The following is a 25000-nucleotide window of genomic DNA, read 5'->3' as shown; positions in this document are numbered from 1 at the left end:
TGCGGAGGAAACTCGCTCTCATTCCTGGACAATTAAAGGGAGGCTTAAGGCCAAACAGATTCAAATGAAGTCCAGCAAAGCACTCTGGGATAGCGGATCATGGAGTTTAGTGGTTTTGGGAGCGCAGATGAAGTCCAGCACCACTGCATTGACAGCCGTGATGGATTCGACACGACCCAAGGGGGCCGATTTTATTTTCAGATCAGGAGCCCGAGCTTTGTGTCGCAGCAGAGAGATATATCTGAGGAGATTTACAGTCTGAATCACTGTGGTAACTGAAGACATCGATGCGAGTCTGGGCTTCCCCCTGTTACACACACACACACACACACACTACCAGGGGGCCAAGAACACGAGAAAAAGGTATAGAGGAGAAAATAATAAAAGTGTTGAGCTCAGACTTACAGATTCTCACACACACACACACCCTCCTGAAATCTGCGCCAAAACACTGTAGAACTCATAATTCTCTTTTTATTTAGCTAAAAAAATGCAATTTGATTTCACCCCCCAGAAGAGGAGGGGAGAGGGGGGGGGGGGGGAGAGAGAGAGAGAGAGAGAGAGAGAGAGAGAGAGAGAGAGAGAAGAAAGAGAGGTATTGTGTGAGTGAGACTGCAGTGGTTCAGTGTTTGCTTTGGTTTCTATGGTAACGCCAGACTGAAAAAGAGAGATAACTTAAACAGATGTGGAGAACCCGACCCGGAGGGAGGGAGAGAAAGACCAAAAAAGAAAATCAGGAAAAATAACGAAACAGAAAAGCCACAGATAAATCCGCCTTGTCTGAGAGTGTTTCTGGTATTTTTGGTGTTTAAAGAGAGCAAATCATGTCCAGAGAGAGAGAGAGTGAGTGAGTGAGAGGGGGGGGGGAGAGAGAGAGAGAGTGAGTGAGTGAGAGAGAGAGGGGGGGGGGAGTGAGTGAGTGAGAGAGAGAGAGAGAGTTACTGAATAAAAGGAAAGGAAAAAGATAATGAGGATAATGGCATGCAGGTTGTTGTTGACTGACAGCAGATAAGAACAAAAAAACTTGATTATTATTTTATTATTAAAAGATACAGTTAGGGCTGTCAGAATCACGTAAATGTGCTGCAAAATATAATAATAATTAAAAAAAAAAATCACACTATTTTTATGGAATATTTTTATGATATTTATCATGTGTGTGAATGTGTAATTATGAATGTATTCTGTCTATTCCTCCACGAAGGTTCCTCCTTTCATCCGGAAAAACCCAAATCTGCCAGGCCGAATTAAAAGAGCCGAATTAAAAAGATAAAATTCCCTTTCTAGTCATCTGACCTTTGACAATTCAAAAAGCAGAAGTAAAAATTAATGTTTCTGTCCCAAAAAGCATCATCTCCACCATCGCTGCTCCGAAAATAATTAATAGATTAAACCTGATAATTGGAAAGTTCCCCGCAGATCTCACAAGCTGCGCGTGGCGAGCGAATCCAAATGAGAGTGGAAAAGAAATGAAATAATAAAAGTGTGTGAGATATTGATGTAGTGTCTCATCTGCGAGATCACTGATGACAAACAGGGGAATTGAAGAAGAAAATTGACCAGCACAATGATTTATAGAAAACCATCATTCATAAGTGAGCCGGCCGCTCTTCAAAGCGCTCATATTAACATCAGCTTCTCAGTGTTATATTTGTACTACTTCATACAGAAAAGAGCAACACAGAATGAAACAAGCTTTACTAAAAACCATTCAAATCTACACAGAATCTCAGAGTAAACGGTGTCGACTGAGTGGATTGGATTATATCTGTCATTTTATCATTTAAGATAATTTAGAGTATTTTAAAGCGACGGTTCACCCAGAAATATAAACTCTGTCAGTGATTCCTCTCCTCATGTTGTTCCCCGTCAGACTTTCCTTCATCTTCAGAACACAAATGAAGATATTAGTGATTAAATCTATGAATTTATGAAATCGTTCCATAGGTCAGTATTTGAGGCTCAAACACTACATGACTTTTTTTGTTTCATGCTGACTACTTAATGTTTTTTTTTTCATTCAATAGATGTTTTGTGTGTGTGTGTGTGTGTGTGTGTGTGTGTGTGTGTGTGTGTGTGTGTGTGTGTGTGTGTGTGTGTGTGTGTGTGTGTGTGTGTGTGTGTGTGTGTGTGTGTGTGTGTGTGTGTGTGTGTGTGTGTGTGTGTGTGTGTGTGTGTGTGTGTGTGTGTGTGTGTGTGTGAGAATGAGGGAAAAAGATTCCCTAGTTTTATTAACTAATGCGATTGGAATATTGGATTATATGATGCTTTTGAAAGCGTTACTAGTTGCATGTTAACTTGCAAAATATGGGCTGGAATTGATAATAACAGGATATTTTTTAGGATGTTTCCTGCAATTGATGTTTTTGTGGTTATTTATGAGTTATTTATTGAACTACCAACTGTTCTTGGTAAGTCTGCTGGGTAATGGACGAAAGGTTCATTTTAAACTGTCCTAGAAATTAAAGAGCGCACATTTAAAGGGTTAGTTCACCCAGAAATATAAACTCTGTCAGTGATTCCTCTCCTCGTGTTGTTCCCCGTCAGACTTTCCTTCATCTTCAGAACACAAATGAAGATATTAGTGATTAAATCTGAGCGCTGTCTCACTCCTCCATCGGCTTCTGTTGTAATTGAAACTTGCCGGCCCAGAAAGTTAGTAAAGACGATGTTTAAAATAGTCCGAGTGACTACAGCGGCTCAACCTTCAGTTTATCAAGCGACGAGAATACTTTTGTGTGGAAAAAACAAACAAAAATAAGGACTTTATTTAACTATTCAGTGAGTTCTCGTGTAACAGCGCAGCGCTTCTGGGCTGTACGTCAGAACGGAGGCTCACTATTGGCCAGCATCTCACGCATAATCACACACATGACCAGCGTCAGCCAATAGTGAGCCTCCGTTCTGACGTACACACCAGAAGCGCTGCGCTGTTACACTACGGGAACTCACTCAGAGGAACACAGAAGAACATCAAGAGTTGAATAAAATCCTTATTTTTAGTAAACTCTGTGTACACAAACCATGTAGTCAATGCTGGAGTTCATGTGTAGAGTGACACTTCCAGCACAGTCTCATGTTGTGTCGAGCCGCATTAGTGTTTTAAAAATAGTGATTTTGATGCTATTAGTAGGCTAAGTTTCCATCCACTTGTCAATCGAATTATCTGAAGTTCGGTAAAAAAAAACTAACGCGAATAAAGCTGGTGAAAGTGTGTTTCCATCCAATGGCTTTAAAGCGAATAGAAACCCGCGCGTAATGACGTCACATTCAGGTTTTGCGATCAAATTGGTATATCGAATTGATTTAAGACATTTTTAGGTGTTTCCGTTCATTTTCGCACTGAATCGCTCAACATTCAAGCCAACATTTGCAATCAAAGTTTTGCTAGACAAAATGCTATTCATTATTTATTCGGCAAATAACGTTTCCATCAGCGTTTATCGCATAAGCCGTATATCGATCAGGATAAAATCCGATGAGACCGAACACATTTCATTTGAGTCGATATTCATGAAATTCAATTGAATTTTACTGTTTCCATAAGGCATTTTTCATTTCACTTAATTTGGATAAAAACGTGTGGATGGAAACATAGCTATTGTAGCCGTGCACTCCCATTCAAAAGGCATTCTGACTGAAAACCTAAATAAGGTCAAACTTAAAAGTGGAGTTTCCATTCTAATTATGCTTTTACACGAATGTTTGACTCGGGTAGATTCACAAAAAAAGAGCCTAGGTTCAATTTTGGCGAGAGTTACCCTTTAATATATTTTCAGCATCATTACTCCAGTCTTCAGTGTCACATGATCCTTCAGAAATCAGTATAATATGATGATTTGATGATCAATAAACATTTATGATTATTATCAGTGTTGAAAACAGTTGTGCTGATTCATATTTCTATGGATTTTTTTTGATGAATAGAAAATTATGTTTTTCAGTGTTTTTTCTTATCTTACTGACCCCCAAAATATTGCAGCGGTAATGTACGTACAGTACACACACAAAACAATTTAAAATTAAACTTCTGAAATTCTATTTTATTGCGTAAAGCTATCACAGTCCTTACACACACAAACCTATGGATTATTCTTAAACAGGAACATTGCTAAAAATAAACGATTCTGCCCGTGTTTTGATGTGAGGCGCAGACGTGACGTTCTGGAGGCGATGGTTAATAAAAGAGGATTCAGCGCACAGTAAAACTCTCCCTGGAAATTGTGTCTTTAAATTCATCCCCACATTTGCTCTGTCAGATAAAGGCAGGAGACGTCGAGCTTCTGTCAGAATCAGAGTAAAGCTGCTTGTGAACTGTCACATCTGAATGTTCACTTCAGGTTCAAGAGGTAAAAAGCCTTTTATTCAGAGCGTGTGTGTGTGTGTGTGTGTGTGTGTGTGTGTGTGTGTGTGTGTGTGTGTGTGTGTGTGTGTGTGTGTGTGTGTGTGTGTGAGGACATGAACGTCACCTGGACGACACTGACCTCTTCTTCATCAGAGAATCATCAGGGAGATCTCAAACTTACAGTGTGTGTGTGTGTGTGTGTGTGTGTGTGTGTGTGTGTGTGTGTGTGTGTGTGTGTGTGTGTGTGTGTGCGCGTGCGTGCGTGTGTGTGTGTTCAGACCTGCTGGAGAGGTTGAGGAGCTTGTGTTTATCAGCTGCAGTGTGTGTGTGTGTGTGTGTGTTCAGACCTGCTGGAGAGGTTGAGGAGGTTGTGTTTATCAGCTGCAGTGTGTGTGTGTGTGTGTGTGTGTGTTCAGACCTGCTGGAGAGGTTGAGGAGCTTGTGTTTATCAGCTGCAGTGTGTGTGTGTGTGTGTGTGTGTGTGTGTGTGTGTGTGTGTGTGTGTGTGTGTGTTCAGACCTGCTGGAGAGGTTGAGGAGCTCGTGTTTATCAGCTGCAGTGTGTGTGTGTGTGTGTGTGTGTGTGTGTGTGTGTGCGTGCGTGCATGTGTGTGCGTGCGTGTGTGTTCAGACCTGCTGGAGAGGTTGAGGAGCTCGTGGTTATCAGCTGCAGTGTGTGTGTGTGTGTGTGTGTGTGTGTGTGTGTGTGTGTGTGTGTGTGTGTGTCAGACCTGCTGGAGAGGTTGAGGAGCTCGTGTTTATCAGCTGCAGTGTGTGTGTGTGTGTGTGTGTGTGTGTGTGTGTGTGTGTGTGTGTGTGTGTGTGTGTGTGTGTTATAACAACTTCAAATTCATAACAGGATTGAATCATTATAACAAAGGGAGTTGACTATTGTTTCCTTTCACCTTTTATCAAAAACACGGCACACAAAACAGCGTGATTGCAATGACAGCAAAGTTCCCAAGAATATGGTATTGAAATATAAAGGCAACTTAAACACTTGTAAGGGACACGCAAACAAAACATAAATCTGTTGAGTCTGTGTATAAAACTCAAACAAAATAGTCCATGTTGGGAATGTTCAAGAGTAGTTAATCCGTGCAAACAAAATATAACAAACACAGATAATACTCAACAGTCCTGTCTCAGTCCTTTTCCGCTTTGGGGTAGGTAGGCAATTTAAAGTCCTGATGAAAACAATGTCCCCAAAAAGAGAAAAAGTATTAATCCAATGGTTCAGGGCCCCACAAAAAACAGGTTATCCTCCAGCTGGAAAAAAATCCCCAGAGTATAATCCACCATGTCTCTCCCAGACCAGAGCATGCACCTATGAACCGGCCCCATTCAAAATGGCCGCCCCCCAGGCTCATCATAATAAGAGTCCAACAAAAGTCCCCCTTATTCTCCCACCAACAAAAGGCATAGGCAAATGCTCAAAATTCAACATACACACAGTATACAATATATATACTTATATATTGTTTTAACTTAAGTGAGCATTGTGCAAGGCTTTACTGTGGCAGTGTCACAGAGTCCCCCCCCCCCCCCCCCCCCTGCCGGAGGCTATTTTGGAGTTCTCCCCCAAAGTATCGTTTAAGGTTCACGACATTTACATTGTCCACCTTTTCCCCAGAACCCCATTCAACAAGATAGTTCACCGGCCCCAACTTCTTTTTTATCTTCACAGGGCCCTCCCATTTAGGGGCAAGTTTAGATGTAAAGAAATCATCTGCTTTCGACATTGGATGAGCACGAACCCAAACCAGGTCTCCCTCTTGGAATTGTACAAACTTCCGTCGGGCATTATAATACTTGGCTTGTTTGGTGTGTGCTTTCCTCATGGCCTTTAGTGCATCCTGCTGGAGTTGTTGTTGTCGTTCTATGAGGGAATATCCTGATTGTCCCGGATTTGGAGGATGAGCGACAAGTCGTTCTAGGGGACCTTTCAACTGCCTGCCCAGTGCTAGCTCAGCAGGTGAGTGTCCCGTGGACTCATTGCGAGCGGTGTTAATAGCAAAACGAAATTCAGTCAGCCACCTGTCCCAGTCACGATGGCTTTCGCCTACAAAGGAGGCAATCATGGTCTTAATGGTTCTGTTGACTCGCTCTGAGAGATTCGTTTGAGGGTGGTAGCTGGTGGTGAGCTTCCTTGTTATTCCCCATCTCTTACACAGATCCTCCATCAGCTGGCTTAGAAACTGAGGCCCGCGGTCTGACAGTAGAAATTTTGGAACTCCCCACCTTGTAAACACCTCCTCTTGCAGAAACTGGCAGATTCTGTGCGTCTTGCTATCTCTGATGGGAAACAGCTCTACCCATTTGGTGAAATAATCGACTACTACCAGAAGATACACATTACCCTTTTTACTTTTGGGAAGGGGCCCCATAAGGTCCACTCCTAACATGTACCCAGGCTCCTCCACCTCAGTGGACTGGAGGAAACCGGAGGGTTTGGTGTTGCTGGGCTTGTATTTCTGGCAGACTGTGCATTCCTTCACGTACTTCCATACGTCTTTGCGCACTTCAGGCCACCAGGCGACTTCTAGGATTTTCAGAAGTGTCTTCATTCGTCCCAGATGAGCCCCCAGTGGATTGTTGTGGAAATAATTGATGAAGGTTATGGTTAGAGTCTTGGGCACTGCTAGCTGGTACTTTGTGCCAGCAGCAAAGGGCGACACTCTGTACAACACCCCTTGCTGGACTTCCCATCTGATGCGGTTGGCGTCATCCGTGATCCCAAGCCTCCCTTTCAACTCATTCACCTCAACATCCTCACTCTGGGCTTTTAATATTTCTGCCATGGTAGATGGGATATCCAAATTCCAATGGGAGGATTTCTCATCAACATACACCGCTAAGGGGACATTACAATGTTGAGCTCTCGACAAGGCATCAGGGACTACATTCATCCGTCCCTTCCGGTACTGGACCTGGAAGTGAAACCGCTGGAGCCTTAAGGTCCATCTCGTCAGCCGAGAGGTAGTTTTGGGTGAATTAAAGGCCCAGGTCAAGGCAGCATGGTCCGTATAAACCACAAAGGGTACTCCTTCCAGGTAATGGTGCCACTTTTCGACAGCCCAAACCACCGCGAGGCACTCTTTTTCTGAGGTTGAGTAATTCACCTCTGCTCCCCTCAATCCTCTCGAGGCGTACGCAATCACCTTCTCTTCTCCACTGATGTTCTGGGTTAAAACCGCTCCCAGGCCAATTGAGCTAGCATCCGTCTGAACTTGGAAGGGTTGCGACAGATTAGGTTGAGCTAGTACAGGGGCTTGTTGCAGAGCATGTTTGAGACTCTCAAAGCTTAACTGGGTTTCGTTGGTCCATGTCCATTTCATGCCTTTCCTTTTAAGGTGGTTCAAGGGGGCAGCCAGTTCAGCAAAGTGTGGGATAAACTTATGGTACCATCCAACCAACCCCAGGTATCTCTGAAGTTCCAACAAATTTTGAGGGGTTGGGTACCCACTGATGGCAGTGATCTTGTCCGAGTCGACTTTTACTCCCTCCTCAGACACAACATGTCCCAAAAACTTTAGCTCTGCTCTCATGAAGTGACATTTCTTTAGGTTTAGGGTAAGATTAGCCTCCTTCAGTTTCTGAAAGACAGCTTTGAGGTCTTTTAAGTGTTGTTGTTGGCTTGGGGAGTAGACAATTATGTCATCTATGTAGACGAAGCACACCTTTCCTCTTAGCTCACCCAACACTCTCTCCATCAACCTCTGGAATGTGGCCCCAGCATTTTTCAGCCCGAAGGGCATGGTCAAGAAATGAAATAATCCGAAGGGAGTTATAAAAGCTGTCTTTTCCCTGCTGCTTTCTTCCATTTCGACCTGCCAGTATCCGGATTTTAAATCGAGGGTACTGAAATAATGGGCACCTTGCAATGACTCCAGAATTTCATGAATGAGAGGCATCGGATAGGCATCTTGGGGAGTCTTGGAATTAAGCCGGCGATAATCCACGCAGAACCTTAGACTGCCGTCTGTTTTTGGAACCAATACTACCGGAGATGCCCAAGGGGATTGAGACGGCTCGATGATACCTTCTTGCATCATCTTATCGATCTCCCTTTCCATCACCTCTTTCTTCAACGGAGACACTCTATAGGCCTTCGACCGAACAGGTATTTCATCTGTTGTTATGATCTGATGAATGGCTTGATTAGTTCTCCCTAGAGCTCCAGCACAGACCGTCGCCCATTTTTTTAGGAAGGACTGGACTTCTGGCGGTTGTCTTGCTATAATATCTTTTCTGAAAGTGGCTATCGCAGTGGATGTCTCCAGCTCTCCACCCTTCTCCATGGGCACTGCCATGTACAAGGAGATAACCGGTTCCCTCTTCAGAATACACTGCTGCTCCCACTGGGGTTGCTGGAGAAAAGGATAGACTCTAACTTGCCCTTTGACCTTCAACTCATAGCTCATTGCAGCAATGTTCAGCTGTACCCCCGTTTTCCTCAGGAAGTCCAGTCCGAGGACAAGAGGAAATGCCAGGTGTTCATTTGACATTATATAGGTGTCAATGGTCCAGACCATTCCATGCCACTCATAAACCACAGGAGTTCTACCCTCTGATACGTGAGCCTTTCCATCTGCCACCATGAACGTCCTGCTCAGACTTTGCTGCAGCCGCTCTTCTGGCTTTTTTATAGCCTCCCATAATTCTTTCTGCATTAAGGAATAGGTCGAACCAGTGTCGACAATGGCTTCGACGTGGTAATTCCTCACATCTATGGCCACTTTCAGCAAAGCCGGCGTGATTGTTTGAATCAGTGAGATATGTTGGACTGGTGTAGTCTGTGGTTTGGATTGTTGGTCACGTCGGAATGTGGCACCCCTTTTTCCTTCATTAGTTCCCTTGAGCTGGTTGACTCGAGTCCAGTAGTCCTTCTTTGAATTCAAGTCTCTCTCCACCAATGATCCCACTTTAACTAGTTGCTCCACAGTATACACTGCCCCTCTGAGACTGCTCGCCAGGGAAGGATTACAACTATTTAGAATTCGTCTGACCACCTCCTCTTCTGGCAAGTCGTCCCTCCATCTCAGGCACAGAGCTCTATAATCATAGGCAAAATCCCGGATACTCTGGTTAGGGCCTTGAATCATAGCCTTGAGCTGGTCTTCTAACTCAGTTAGGTAATCGGTAGAAAGGAAGGCAGACATGAAGGAGTGCTTGAAATCATCCCAGTTGCATATCTTTAACTTTTCAGCTGCCCACCAACTCCTTGCAGGACCTGTTAGCACTGCATTGATTGTGGCTAGCAGTTCCACATCTGTGAGTGGTCTAAGTGACAGGAAGTTTTCACACTTTTCAATGAACTCCAAAACATCACAGGTTTCACGATTTTGACCGAAAGTAGGAAACTCTAGGTTGATAGGAGGCTTAGGTGTCGTCGGAGAAGGAATCACAGAGGGAAGATGTCCTGGATCTGAAAAACTATGCATGAAAGGGTGGGGCGATACTGGGGTACTGGTCGTCTTTACTCGTGACATTTCTTTTTTCCAGTGCTCATCACGTCGCTTAAGACAATTCACCATCTCTGTCTCTAAGTGGTTCAAAGATCTATTCATTCCCCTTTCCAGTGCCTCGAAACGTTGATCCATAGCATCCCTAAAACAGGCCTCCCGGTTAACAATGCTATCGTTACTGGCCATGAAATCACTTTTGAGTGTTTGCACCTCTGTCTGCAAAGCCTGAAGGGTTGAAGAGAGTTTGGTTATTTTAATTTGAAGTTGTTCAAACATTCCTCCCCTCGATTTCAACAGAGGGGGTTCATCCTCTTCACTTCCTTCAGCCTGGCCATCAATATACATATCACTCATCATGGAACTTAATTCTATTACTGGCAATGGTTCTCTATATGAGACCCCAGGGGGAGGTTGATAAGGAGGGGCCTCTGGACACTCTTCCCCCTCACCAGTCACAGCCTGCTCACAAACATCATCTGATGGGTTATCCATGATTTACAGACAGACAGTTTTGCAAATATAAAAGGTACGATATCAATTTGTATACAATTTCTCACAATAATCGTCCCCGTACGGGCCACCATCTATAACAACTTCAAATTCATAACAGGATTGAATCATTATAACAAAGGGAGTTGACTATTGTTTCCTTTCACCTTTTATCAAAAACACGGCACACAAAACAGCGTGATTGCAATGACAGCAAAGTTCCCAAGAATATGGTATTGAAATATAAAGGCAACTTAAACACTTGTAAGGGACACGCAAACAAAACATAAATCTGTTGAGTCTGTGTATAAAACTCAAACAAAATAGTCCATGTTGGGAATGTTCAAGAGTAGTTAATCCGTGCAAACAAAATATAACAAACACAGATAATACTCAACAGTCCTGTCTCAGTCCTTTTCCGCTTTGGGGTAGGTAGGCAATTTAAAGTCCTGATGAAAACAATGTCCCCAAAAAGAGAAAAAGTATTAATCCAATGGTTCAGGGCCCCACAAAAAACAGGTTATCCTCCAGCTGGAAAAAAATCCCCAGAGTATAATCCACCATGTCTCTCCCAGACCAGAGCATGCACCTATGAACCGGCCCCATTCAAAATGGCCGCCCCCCAGGCTCATCATAATAAGAGTCCAACAAAAGTCCCCCTTATTCTCCCACCAACAAAAGGCATAGGCAAATGCTCAAAATTCAACATACACACAGTATACAATATATATACTTATATATTGTTTTAACTTAAGTGAGCATTGTGCAAGGCTTTACTGTGGCAGTGTCACAGTGTCAAGCGTTTCATCCCTCAATACGAAATATTATAGATTTTGTCGACAACATATGATAGCTTTAAAAAAAAAAAGCTATATGACATATTTATAAATTAATGTATGAAGATTATATAATATTAAAATATAATACAACATAATATATAATATAATACAACATAATATAATCCATTTTGAAATGTGGCAGGGCCCAATACAATATAATACCAATATATATATATATACTATATACTATATACTATATACAATATACAATATATAATATATATATATATATATATATATATATATATATATTATATAACAGATAAAAGAAAAACTATAACACAATTAGAATTAAATTGAGGAAGAATATATAATAAAAAATATATAAAATAATAATTTAATATAATATGATATAATATAATATAATATAATATCAAATCAAATCATATAATATCATATAATATAATATAATATAATATAATATAATATAATATAATATAATATAATATAATATAATATAATATAATATAATAATCGATTTTGAAATTGGGCAACCCCAATAAATAAATAAATAAATAAATATTCATTAATTTATTAATTAATTAATTAATTAATTAATTAATTCATTTATTTATTGTATTGGGGTTGCCCAATTTCAAAATCGATTATTTTTCATATATCATATACCGGTACATCTAGATAGATATATATACATATCTTTAACAAAAGAAAAACAATACAACACATTTAGAAAAAAATTTAGGAAGAATATATAATAAAAAATGTAAATGTACTTTAATAATAAACATAGTATATTTTAAAGTAATATATTATAATCTGACACATTTAGAAATAAATTTAGGAAGAATATATAATAATAAATACAAATATTATATTATAAATAAAACATAATATAATCAACTAAAATATTATATAATAATATAAAACATTTTGGATATAATATAATATATGTTGATTTTCTTAAAATAAATTACTTTTAAAAAACGTTTGATATATTAGTCCACCTAACGTCATTCCCATGTTTTAAAGGCTCACCCCTCTGCTGAGAAGTCCTTCTCTTTACAGATATCCATGAGTTTTGGGGTCAACCTGTATGCTTTCAGACACAACGAACCCTGGGCCGTCTTCAGAGGATCTACAGAGAAAGAGAAGCAAAGATGGATGACTCTTCTGAAGACAGCAGACAAGCTGAAGTGTGGTGCGTAGCTAAGCTTCAGAAACAATACACATCTTCGGTAAGACCAAAAAACCCTAACAGCAATAAAATCTGTTTAAAGGGATACTTCACCGATTAGCATTAAGCTTTGTATCAGTAGAAACCCGGTAGTATTTCCGAATGACCGTGCCCGTTAAAGTCAAGAAAGTCGCAGTTTGATGTAAAACTGTTGAGGTATAAGACTGTAAAAATACGTCATTACAAAGACTTACAAACCCAAAAGGCGCACATGTGACGTCATACCTTTTCTCTCAATGAATGAAGCTAACTTTACTGAAGCTAACTTTACTGAAGCTAACTTTACTGAAGCTACTTTACTGAAGCTAACTTTACTGAAGCGCTAACTTTACTGAAGCTAACTTTACTGAAGCTAACTTTACTGAAGCTAACTTTACTGAAGCTAACTTTACTGAAGCTAACTTTACTGAAGCTAACTTTACTGAAGCCAACTTTACTGAAGCTAACTTTACTGAAGCCAACTTTACTGAAGCTAACTTTACTGAAGCTAACTTTACTGAAGCCAACTTTACTGAAGCTAACTTTACTGAAGCCAACTTTACTGAAGCTAACTTTACTGAAGCTAACTTTACTGAAGCTAACTTTACTGAAGCTAACTTTACTGAAGCTAACTTACAGAAGCTAACTTACAGAAGCTAACTTTACTGAAGCTAACTTTACTGAAGCTAACTTTACTGAAGCTAACTTTACTGAAGCTAACTTACAGAAGCTAACTTTACTGAAGCGCTAACTTTACTGAAGCCAACTTTACTGAAGCTAACTTTACTGAAGCTAACTTTACTGAAGCTAACTTTACTGAAGCTAACTTTTTCTGAAGCTAACTTACAGAAGATAACTTTACTGAAGCTAACTTACAGAAGCTAACTTTACTGAAGCCAACTTTACTGAAGCTAACTTTACTGAAGTTAACTTTACTGAAGCTAACTTAACTGAAGCTAACTTACAGAAGCTAACTTTACTGAAGCTAACTTTACTGAAGCTAACTTTACTGAAGCTAACTTTACTGAAGCGCTAACTTTACTGAAGCGCTAACTTTACTGAAGCCAACTTTACTGAAGCTAACTTTACTGAAGCTAACTTTACTGAAGCTAACTTTACTGAAGCTAACTTTACTGAAGCTAACTTTACTAAAGCTAACTTTACTGAAGCTAACTTACAGAAGATAACTTTACTGAAGCTAACTTTACTGAAGCTAACTTTACTAAAGCTAACTTTACTGAAGCTAACTTTACTGAAGATAACTTACAGAAGATAACTTACAGAAGATAACTTTACTGAAGCTAACTTTACTGAAGCTAACGTTACTGAAGCTAACTTACAGAAGATAACTTTACTGAAGATAACTTTACTGAAGCTAACTTACAGAAGATAACTTACAGAAGATAACTTTACTGAAGATAACTTACAGAAGATAACTTACAGAAGATAACTTTACTGAAGCTAACTTTACTGAAGCTAACTTACAGAAGATAACTTTACTGAAGCTAACTTTACTGAAGCTAACGTTACTGAAGCTAACTTACAGAAGATAACTTACAGAAGATAACTTTACTGAAGCTAACTTTACTGAAGCTAACTTACAGAAGATAACTTTACTGAAGCTAACGTTACTGAAGCTAACTTTACTGAAGCTAACTTACAGAAGATAACTTTACTGAAGCTAACGTTACTGAAGCTAACTTTACTGAAGCTAACTTACAGAAGATAACTTTACTGAAGCTAACTTTACTGAAGCTAACTTTACTGAAGCTAACTTACAGAAGATAACTTACAGAAGATAACTTTACTGAAGCTAACTTTACTGAAGCTAACTTACAGAAGATAACTTACAGAAGATAACTTTACTGAAGCTAACTTTACTGAAGCTAACTTACAGAAGATAACTTTACTGAAGCTAACGTTACTGAAGCTAACGTCAGTCATGTTTTCTATAGTCTTACGTTATAATCGTGACGTTACGCCGTCATGCCGGAGTGTGTTGTACCAGACTGCACACACACGAGCAACGGTGACGTATAGTGCGAGACGAGAGATGTAGTTCATTGAGCGATTTTCACATAAAACTAAATGTTACTCTTCTGTTTTATGACAAACTGCGACTTTCTTGACTTTCATAATTATCTTTTAAATTGACAAACGTCATATGTGTAATTCAGGGCACAGTTCAGACGGAATAAAAAGATAAGTTGTCTCTCGCCATTGACTACCATACAGATTTTTTCCAAAATAAGGTCCCATGAGCCGGAAGCGGAGGGGCGGGACTTAGGCTCTCTATTGGCCTGAGGCTCGAGACTACAGCCAGTAGTAGGAGCGAGTGCCGCATGTTTCCAACCCGCCTATAGAGGGCGTCTTTTCAGTTCCGAGTCGACTAGTAGCCTAGCTGTATAATTTCTTCCGATACTGGCCTCTGTAACCGGTAGGCGTGGCTTGGGAGTGGCCTAGTACGGCAGCAAGTGCATTCTGGGAGTTGTTGTCTTTCATCCACATGAGCCAAAAATACATTTTCTAGCTTTTCTCAGTCTAGAAGGCACCAACTTCTAAAATCATTTCCAGAGCCGGACAGTAACGGAGTACATTTACTTGAGTACAGTACTTAAGTACAATTTTGAGGGATCTGTACTTTACTCGAGTATCATTTTTGGGGAGTACTCATGATTTTACTCAAGTACATTTGAGAGGCAAATATTGTACTCTTTACTCCACTACATTTCTATCCATAACCGTGAGTACTGAGTACCGTTACTTCTAAATAAATAAAAAAAAGGAAAAAAAAAAACATCTCGGAAACCCTCAATTTGTTGTTTCCCTCTCAAACGTGACTGGATTGTGCAGGCGCCACTGATCGGGACAGCCTATCAGCAATCAGCTTTCAGAGGTGTGTCAGAACATTGCTATATTGCCTTCTTTGCTGGTTCAGGTTTATTGATTTGATTGATGAAAAAACAGAGAAAGTCACATGTACACACAATTGTTAGTTCAAATGTGGGGGCAAAAAATCCATTAAAACTCTAGCAGAGGTTTGTCAGAGCGTTGCCATTGTGCTATTGCCTTGTGGGCAAGTGCGAAATGGTAAATAAAGCAACGTGGTAAAATGATGAAAATTACTTGAGTTTACTTTCAATTCCTTTTACATTCTCCAAGGTATTAACATTAACATTTTTCATAACTCCATGTAGGACGTTTCTGTACATAAATGTAAGCACTGTGGCAGTAGTAATGCAATATTTAGAAAATGTACTCTTGATACTCAAGTACTTTTAAAAACAAGTACTTCAGTACTTTTACTTAAGTAGACATCTGACTGTAGTACTTTTACTTGTACTTGAGTAAAATTTAGCAAGGGGTATCTGTACTTTTACTCAAGTAATGAAGCTGTGTACTCTGTCCGCCTCTGATCATTTCACATTTCTACTATATAAATGACCCAATTTAAATACACATTCATCTTTCCTGCGGTGAAATGTCCCTTTAAAGAGGTAAAATTGAAGATTTAAAGTTTGAACAGATGCAGTAGATGTTAATCTACCAGGGGAACACTACTGTCAGAGTGGATTAATCCACTGTCAGAAGCCCGACATCTTGAGTCGAAAAAAGCTTAAAGATGGGCAAAAGATTGTCAGTCAGCTCCACCCGTTATCTGTTATACAGAGACAGGGTTTATAGAGCGGTTTCCTTCTGGTATTAAATGCTTTTGGACATTGAGGAAAGATGATTGTCTGTATTTTCATACGGTCTTGACAAGAACAGCAATCTAGAGATATGAGATCTCGAAATCTGCTCAGATTCAGCTAGTCTTCTTCAAGAACCTGTTGAAATGGTGAGGAATGAATCAATATCAGGTTTGAGGATGTACAATACCTCCGCAATAACAGCGTACACAACTTGAAATTATAAAAACAAAACTAAAATTCAGAACTGTGCAGAAGAGCGTAATGAAAGTGGATCTGAGGTGTCTCCCAAAAATATCTCATATTCTCTTGAGTAGCTGCTTATTTCGAATAAGTAATTACTTCACGACTGCTAAAAAAGTGTGTTGTATATAATATGAATGCATGTAGTGTGAATTTAATCTGGACGTACTACATTCTCCATGTTGTCATGATCATGTGACCTAGCATCGCTTCACTGTCATTCACAAATCCCACCGTATGTGGACCTCTAGTTAACAAAGTCAAGTTCATTTCTAGAGCACATTTAAAACAACAGAAGTTGACCAAAGTGCTATACATCCACAATCATAAATAAACAACAAAAATAAAACAACAACAAGACGACAAAAACACACAGCGCTCAAACTGAAGTAGCCAAAGAAAATAAATATGTTTTGAACAGGTTTGTTTATTTCCACTAACTAACTAACTAGTAACTAAATAAATAACTAAATAAATAAATACATACATACATACATACATACATACATACATACATACATACATACATACATACATACATACATAAATAAATAAATGTTCGTTAGAAAGGGCAAGAAACAGAAACGTTTACACGAATGGTTCGCTAGTGGACTTTTGAACGACTTCCTCTAAATAGCGTGTTTGATTATTTCAACTCGACACATTTCTTACATAAATCAATATATAATATTTCCTAAAAACTATTTCTAAGAATTCCTTACATATAATTTGAAATTAAATTAAATTAAATAAATATCATTTTTATTAACATAAAAAACAGAAGAATTTTCACTAACGGCCTCTATAATTAACGTGTTTGGTTTTTTTCAGCATGTTATTGCTGTATGCTTAATATTAATAATAATAATAGATAATTACGATTAATCGCATCCAAAATAAAAGTTTGTGTTATATTTACACATAAAATATGTGTGTGTGTATTGTGTATAATTATTTTGTATTTATAAATATGCATGTATATGTTTTTATTTTTATTTTGTATGTTGTACTACTTTAACTTTTGATGTATACTTGTATATGCAAACTTGCTGCATATCTTGGCCAGGACACTATACAGTAAAAGAGATTTTAATCTCTTAAGTGAGTCTTTTCTCCTGGTTAAATAAAGCTAATTTAAATTAAATATATTTTAAGAAACATTTTTTATTTATATAAAATATTAATTATGTATATATATATATATATATATATACAGTATATACACATGCAAACATTTCTTAATACATACGTGTGTATTTATATATACAAAATAATTATAGACAGTACACACACATATATTATGTAAACACAAACTTTTATTTTGGATGCGATTAATCGTGATTGATTGATGCCCAGCACTAATTAATAATAATAATAATAATAATAAATGAAAATGAATATAAGAAATGGAATTTAATTATGAATGACAGTAAATGACTTAATTTATGATGAAACCTTCAGTAATAAATCAAAAAGAACCCCAAAATTTCACTAGTGGTCTCAACCCCACGAAATGTCCATTTGCTTTTAGCTTCTTTGGTTTCTTCTGGGTTTTTTTTATTTTTATTTTATTTTTTATCCACCCACTTGTACCCGAGAGCCTGAAGTGCATACAAGCTCCGTCCATCCCGCCAGCGGGCGTCTGAATGCTCTCATTGTTTGTGTGTGTGTGTGTGTGTGTGTGTGTGTGTGTGTGTGTGTGTGTGTGTGTGTGTGTGTGTGTGTGTGTGTGTGTGTGTGTGTGTGTGTGTGTGTGTGTGTGTGTGTGTGTGTGTGTGTGTGTGTGTGTGTGTGTGTGTGTGTGTGTGTGTGTGTGTGTGTGAGCTCTCGGGGCAGGGTGGGGTTTCTGGCCGCGGAGAGGTGTCTGATATATTTTTAGCGAGGAGCGCCGGCCTGAAAACCACGAGGAGGAGCTGAACAAACACTCTGATAGGGATCCACATCTGGCCAAGTCTGAGGAAACTCACAGACCGCGAGTGCTGCGGAGAACCGCTCAAGTTTGAAGTTTACGTCTCCTTCCGATCCGATGTGATCCGAGATCGGTTCAGTTAGGTGTGCGAGTCAAAGTTGTGCTTGTGTGAGTTTAAGGGAAACGGATCTGAACTTTTGATTAAACCTTGATTCAAGTGTACCAATCACACACACTAATCACAGCTTTCCTGTGGCTTGCAACGCCAAGGTCACGGGTTTGATTCCTAGGGAAAGCAAGAACGGATAAGATTGTAAAATGTGTCGCTTTGGATAAAAAGCATCTGCCAAATGCATAAATGTATATTACAGTTAGTAATAACAATGTGCAATATCTGTACATGACACGGTCAAGTTTCTGTATTGTAGTGTGTTACATTTATGTTGTTTTTGAGTTATTTGTTGTCATGTGTGGATGCACCATAAGGTTTGCTAATTCATTTCGTTGTATAATACATGCAATGATACATTGAGTTGTAAAAGCAGCTGTGGATCCGGGTGTCCCGGTCCTGAATACACTCCTGAAGACACACATCAGCTCTGCGATAGCAGGCTAAATAAACAGGGGGAGGAAACCCTGTCTAGACGAGGCTGATACACACACCAGCCTCTGTTTACACAAGAGGAACGCAGTCCACAGTCAACAGAGAGAGAGAGAGAGAGAGAGAGAGAGAGAGAGAGAGAGAGAGAGAGGGAGGAAATAAGTGTGTGTTTGGGTGAGGGGTGCTGAAATATGCTCTCTCTCTCTCTCTGTGTGTGTGTGTGTGTGTGTGTGTGTGTGTGTGTGTGTGTGTGTGTGTGTGTGTGTGTGTGTGTGATAGAAAGATGGATAGAACGATAGATAGATAGAACAATAGATAGAACGAACGATAGAACGATAGATAGATAGATAGATAGATAGATAGATAGATAGATAGATAGATAGATAGATAGATAGATAGATAGATAGATAGATAGATAGATAGATAGATAGATAGATAGAACGATAGAACGATAGATAGATAGATAGATAGATAGATAGATAGATAGATAGATAGATAGATAGATAGATAGATAGATAGATAGATAGAACGATAGATAGAACGATAGATAGATAGATAGATAGATAGATAGATAGATAGATAGATAGATAGATAGATAGATAGATAGATAGATAGAACGATAGAACGATAGATAGATAGATAGATAGATAGATAGATAGATAGATAGATAGATAGATAGATAGATAGATAGATAGATAGAACGATAGATAGAACGATAGATAGAACGATAGATAGAACGATAGATAGATAGATAGATAGATAGATAGATAGATAGATAGATAGATAGATAGATAGATAGATAGATAGATAGATAGATAGATAGATAGATAGATAGATAGATAGATAGAACGATAGATAGATAGATAGATAGATAGATAGATAGATAAATAGATAGATAGATAGATAGATAGATAGATAGATAGATAGATAGATAGATAGATAGATAGATAGATAGATAGAACGATAGATAGAACGATAGAACGATAGATAGAACGATAGATAGATAGATAGATAGATAGAACGATAGAACGATAGATAGATAGATAGATAGATAGATAGATAGATAGATAGATAGATAGATAGATAGATAGATAGATAGATAGATAGATAGATAGATAGATAGATAGATAGATAGAACGATAGAACGATAGAACGATAGATAGAACGATAGAACGATAGATAGATAGATAGATAGATAGATAGATAGATAGATAGATAGATAGATAGATAGATAGATAGATAGATAGATAGATAGATAGATAGATAGATAGATAGATAGATAGATAGATAGATAGAACGATAGATAGATAGATAGATAGATAGATAGAACGATAGAACGATAGAACGATAGATAGAACGATAGAACGATAGATAGATAGATAGATAGATAGATAGATAGATAGATAGATAGATAGATAGATAGATAGATAGATAGATAGATAGAACGATAGAACGATAGATAGAACGATAGAACGATAGATAGAACGATAGATAGAACGATAGAACGATAGATAGATAGATAGATAGATAGATAGATAGATAGATAGATAGATAGATAGATAGATAGATAGATAGATAGATAGATAGATAGATAGATAGATAGATAGATAGATAGATAGATAGATAGATAGATAGATAGATAGATAGAACGATAGAACGATAGATAGAACGATAGAACAGATAGAACGATAGATAGATAGATAGATAGATAGATAGATAGATAGATAGATAGATAGATAGATAGAACGATAGATAGATAGATAGATAGATAGATAGATAGATAGATAGATAGATAGATAGATAGATAGATAGATAGATAGATAGATAGATAGATCTATGTTTTGTCTTTATATGCATTATATACGCAGTAAACAGCAATATTGTGAAATATCTTTCAGCATCATTACTCCAGTCTTCAGTGTCACATGATCCTTCAGAAATCAGTATAATATGATGATTTGCAGCTCGAGAAACATTTCTGATTATGATCAATGTTAAAAACTGCTTTGCTGCTTCATATTTTTGTGGACCATTTCCCTCCCAGGATTCTTTGATAAATAGAAAGTTCAAAAGAACAGCATTTATTTGAAATATAATTTTTTTTGCAACAAAATAAATTACTTTTGATCAATGTAATGTATGCCCTTGCAAATAAAAAAAAACGTAAAAAAACTTTGATAAATTGAGATTGTTGTGTTTTCTGAGCAAGGAAACCCGTACCGTATATGAGCACCACGGACTCCTCGATGGCGTGCTGGTAACTGAACTGAGAGTCCAGAAGAGCCCGGCTCACAAAAGACCCGTAGAAGGTGGACTGGTACCAACCCACGTGAAGATGATCGATGTTTACATGACGCAAACTCCTCATCATCTCCATCTGATACTGAACTACAGGAGAAGAGACAGAACACAGAAGGCTGGATTATTATCTGAGAACATGCAAACCCTGCGAGGGAAACTATCTTACAGAGGAAATCATGTCCACTGTGGGATTTTAGCTGTGAATATCAATATTTTCTATTATTATGATTATGATATTTTGCCTAATATGCAATATGAAGATTATTATGCAAAAACAAATACTAGAACATTGAAATAAAGTATGAATACTTAATTATGAATACACCACAAAAAATATTAAGCAAAGATAATGTTTTTGGTAATTACAGTGCAAAACAATAATAATATTATTCTTAATTGATATCTTTGTTTCCAAGTAAAACATGTGTAAAACAAGAAACCTGCATAAAACAAGATAAAAATAATAATAAACAATAATTACAATTATTTTTATATTATATATATATATAATAATTATTTAAATTATATATGTATCATTATTAAATTACTATAATAACTACTGATAATTAAATTATTAATATTGTCATTAAGCATGCTTTATCTGAGAAACAAAATTACAATAAAAAAATTATATTCTATATTTAAGTATAAATAATGTCAGAAATTAATTTCAGAAATTAAATAAATGAACTAAGTGAATTTTAGCTTGGCTGACAGACCATGGTAAATGTTTGATTTTGCCGTATGAAAAAAAGCTCTGTCAATATCCTCTTAAAATATTCTTTTAGAAATCCATATTCACAATTTAGCACATTCATATTTGGATGTCTTCATATTCAGAAGGATGTTAGGATAAAGTTAGGATAACTAAGGCCAACCAAAGGTAATCTTATTTAAATCCACATATGATTAAATATCAGTCTGCTCAAGTTCTGTGCTTCAGAACCATGTAAAAACACATATTTTCTGTTCTAGCAAATGCATGATGAGCAAAAAAACAAAACACTTCTTAGTGAATTGACCCTTCGCAGGGAACTTGATTGACAGGTGATGTGACCAATCATACTTCGCCACCCGCCATTTTGTCGGACACAGCAGTCAGGAGAGTTAACTTAGTAGATTAACATGGAGGATTTGAGCTTGAGAAGCGGAGTGTACTGACGTCTTTCCGCGGTTAAAACAACATTCCTTCTGATGTTCATTCATGTTTATTTGATGCTATAAATGAACTAAAAGGAAGAGATGATCGGTTTACGAGCGGCTTTAACTGTGGCGATTAAAACACACACAGCGATCTGTCACACACATTAAAGAGCCACAAAACGCTATTTATTGTTTACATTTCTTTAAAAAAATGACCAAATTTGAAAGGTGAGACTTGGTTTAATATGTTTAATGTCTAAAGTAACCGAAAAGTAACCTGGTCTGTGTCTGTCAGTGTCCTCTCTGCTCCGCGATGTGTTTTTCCCTGCATGAGAACATGGTGTGTGTGAGAGCGGCGTAGCTTGTCGGACATAGCGACAGTAACTAAGGGGGGCGGGTCTTTGCGAATGGTCAAATTGATGATAAACTTTGTACTATTTCTCCCAAACAAAAGTGTAAAGTCATGCATGCACCATACAGGTGAAACTCGAAAAATTTGAATATGGTGCAAAAGCTCATTTATTTCAGTAATTCAACTTAAAAGGTGAAACTAATATATTATATTGACTCATTACATGCAAAGTGAGATATTTTTGATTATATCTCACTTTACATGTAATGAGTCTATATAATATATTAGTTTCACCTTTTAAGTTGAATTACTGAAATTTTGCATGCTTTTTCGAGTTTCACCTGTACAACTTATGTGTAAAAGATCATGAAGATCAATGTTAGTAAAAAGAAGTTATTGACAAGCTGATAAACACTCTCGCAAACGGCATGTTGTAGAGGTCTAAGAAGACAAGATACAAATGTTGATCAGTTCAACATAAATGTGCATTTCTGGAGCGCTGGGATTCCCGGCGTCAACCCTGGAAACTTCCAGCCGACGACTACAGATAGCGATAAATGTACGAACACACACACATTCACTCCTCGGCTTAGCTGGACAACAGTTTCCATCTCGTGTGCCAAGCCAGAATCCCGATGTCCTGAAAACACTCCCTCTGACAATTCAAAGGCCATTGGGTTTCATCCCGAATGCAAAAGGGAGATAGCAGGATTATTAACAGAGGAAACACGTCGAGGACGAGCTTCATTTTATTAAAAGAGCCCGAGAGTCTCGTAAGGCACATTAAATAAGAAGGTCTTCTCTCGTGAGAAAACATCTGCGATATGAAGACTCGCCGTAGGATGGAAGGCAACGGTAACTCCAAAAAAAAAAGAAGGAATTAAAGTAATGAAATGGTTGATCCGTTGGGGGAGCGCATCTCTGAGAGGAAATGTGTGTTAGAAGAGGGTTTGAGGGACCGAAACAAGCGACGGGATACTTCAAACGCAGCGTGCATTCCAGCGCACGGCCAAACCAGATTCTGCAAGAACAAATGAGTTGCATGAGAAGAAGAAAAAGATGTAAAAAGGAAAAAAGAAAAGATGTAAAATGCACAAACCCAAACCCCCTAAAACACTTGAAACAACAACACAAAAAACAAGATAATGAGAGTCTAGCTGATGGCATCCTGTAATTAAATGGATTTTCATATGGAAAAAAACAACACTCTAAAAAAATATAAAACAAGGCCAAACCCAGCAGATTTTTTTGCACGAGATCCGAGACCTCCGTAACTTTTTGACTTCTTCTGTGGACACTTCTTCACATGTGGTGGTTTAGACACGGAAAAACATCAGGCCGAAAACGGCAGATCTGCAGACGCCTCCGTCTCTAAACGCTAATGTTAAAGTACGTGCAACTAAAAACAGAGGAGATTAAACACGCTTTAAATTAAACAGCATCGACGTCCCCCTCCTTCACACGAGGGTCAAAACTGTATTTTGGATTGTGTGAATGATGGCTTCTGCTCATACGCTCATCGTGCGGCTTGTTGTGGAGAAACCGGCTATTTTTCCCAAGCAACCAAACTTACAATTTTCACCTAGCAAACTCAAAAACAGAAAAAAAAAGACATGAATATAATAGTCTCAACTGTAGGGTGGGCAAACAATCACTCAACACACTCGAAACATGTTAGCAATCTAACAGAAATGCCTTGTTATAGTGATTTACTTCTGAAAAATGTCATTTTTAGTCATGCATTTTGTATCCAAATTAACCAAAATGAAACCCAATGTACTTTTCAATCCTTCTTTCCTTCTTTCACAGGAACAGTCCGATATTTCTCCTATATCATCTACAACTGTGCTCATTTAAAAGTGACCATAACACGACCTCAAACGAAAGTAATAAAGAAAGAGAACAGCATGAGTCAGCTGACAGCTCACCATGTGACTATTTATAATGTCTCAAAGGCGTATATATATATATATATATATATTTAAAACAGGCCTGCGTTGTGCTAATCGGCTCGTTCTGTCCCTAGCATGCGCTCACATAGGCCCCGTCCCAAATGGCACCCCAGTTTACACTTTGTTTGAAGCATGGCCTGCTGGGTAATCGTCCAGTGTAAAAGGGCACGTCGTGCCTTTCGTGAGCACCTTAAAATGTCAAATGGGACACCCCACGGCCACAAACACACATCAAGAGCCGCGTTTGGGACGGGGACCAGAGGCATTCTGGGAGAGACGTGAACACAGAAAGGAGTTTTATTTTACAAACCAATGGAAAGCATCATTATGCCAAAATCTGTAATCAAGAAACTACTTTTTTCCTCAATAAAATTAAGTTTTTTAATGATAATTGGGGATAAATCATAAATGATTATAAACGAATGAATTATGATTAATAACATATTTATTGGCTGAATAAAATGTGCAAAATGAACCAGTTTTTCCTCAATAAAAT

At 38.1% G+C, this 25000-nt stretch overlaps 1 protein-coding gene across 1 annotated transcript in view; it reads right to left on the bottom strand.

Annotated features, from left to right (window-relative positions):
- eif3hb (eukaryotic translation initiation factor 3, subunit H, b) overlaps nucleotides 1-25000 on the bottom strand; it is an 82771-nt gene that overhangs the window by 14066 nt on the left and 43705 nt on the right. The window contains exons 3-4 of the mRNA XM_079590234.1: nucleotides 20977-21144; nucleotides 12137-12236 (exon numbers count right to left, since the gene is read on the bottom strand). Of these exons, the coding sequence (XP_079446360.1) occupies nucleotides 12137-12236; nucleotides 20977-21144 (268 nt within the window). The remainder of the gene's footprint in view (nucleotides 1-12136; nucleotides 12237-20976; nucleotides 21145-25000) is intronic.

The sequence above is a fragment of the Phoxinus phoxinus genome (assembly GCF_949152265.1).
Source record: "Phoxinus phoxinus genome assembly, chromosome: 19".
NCBI lineage: Eukaryota > Metazoa > Chordata > Actinopteri > Cypriniformes > Leuciscidae > Phoxinus > Phoxinus phoxinus.
The sequence above is the reverse complement of the archived record's forward strand: the minus strand, read 5'-3'. Positions and strand labels throughout refer to the sequence as shown.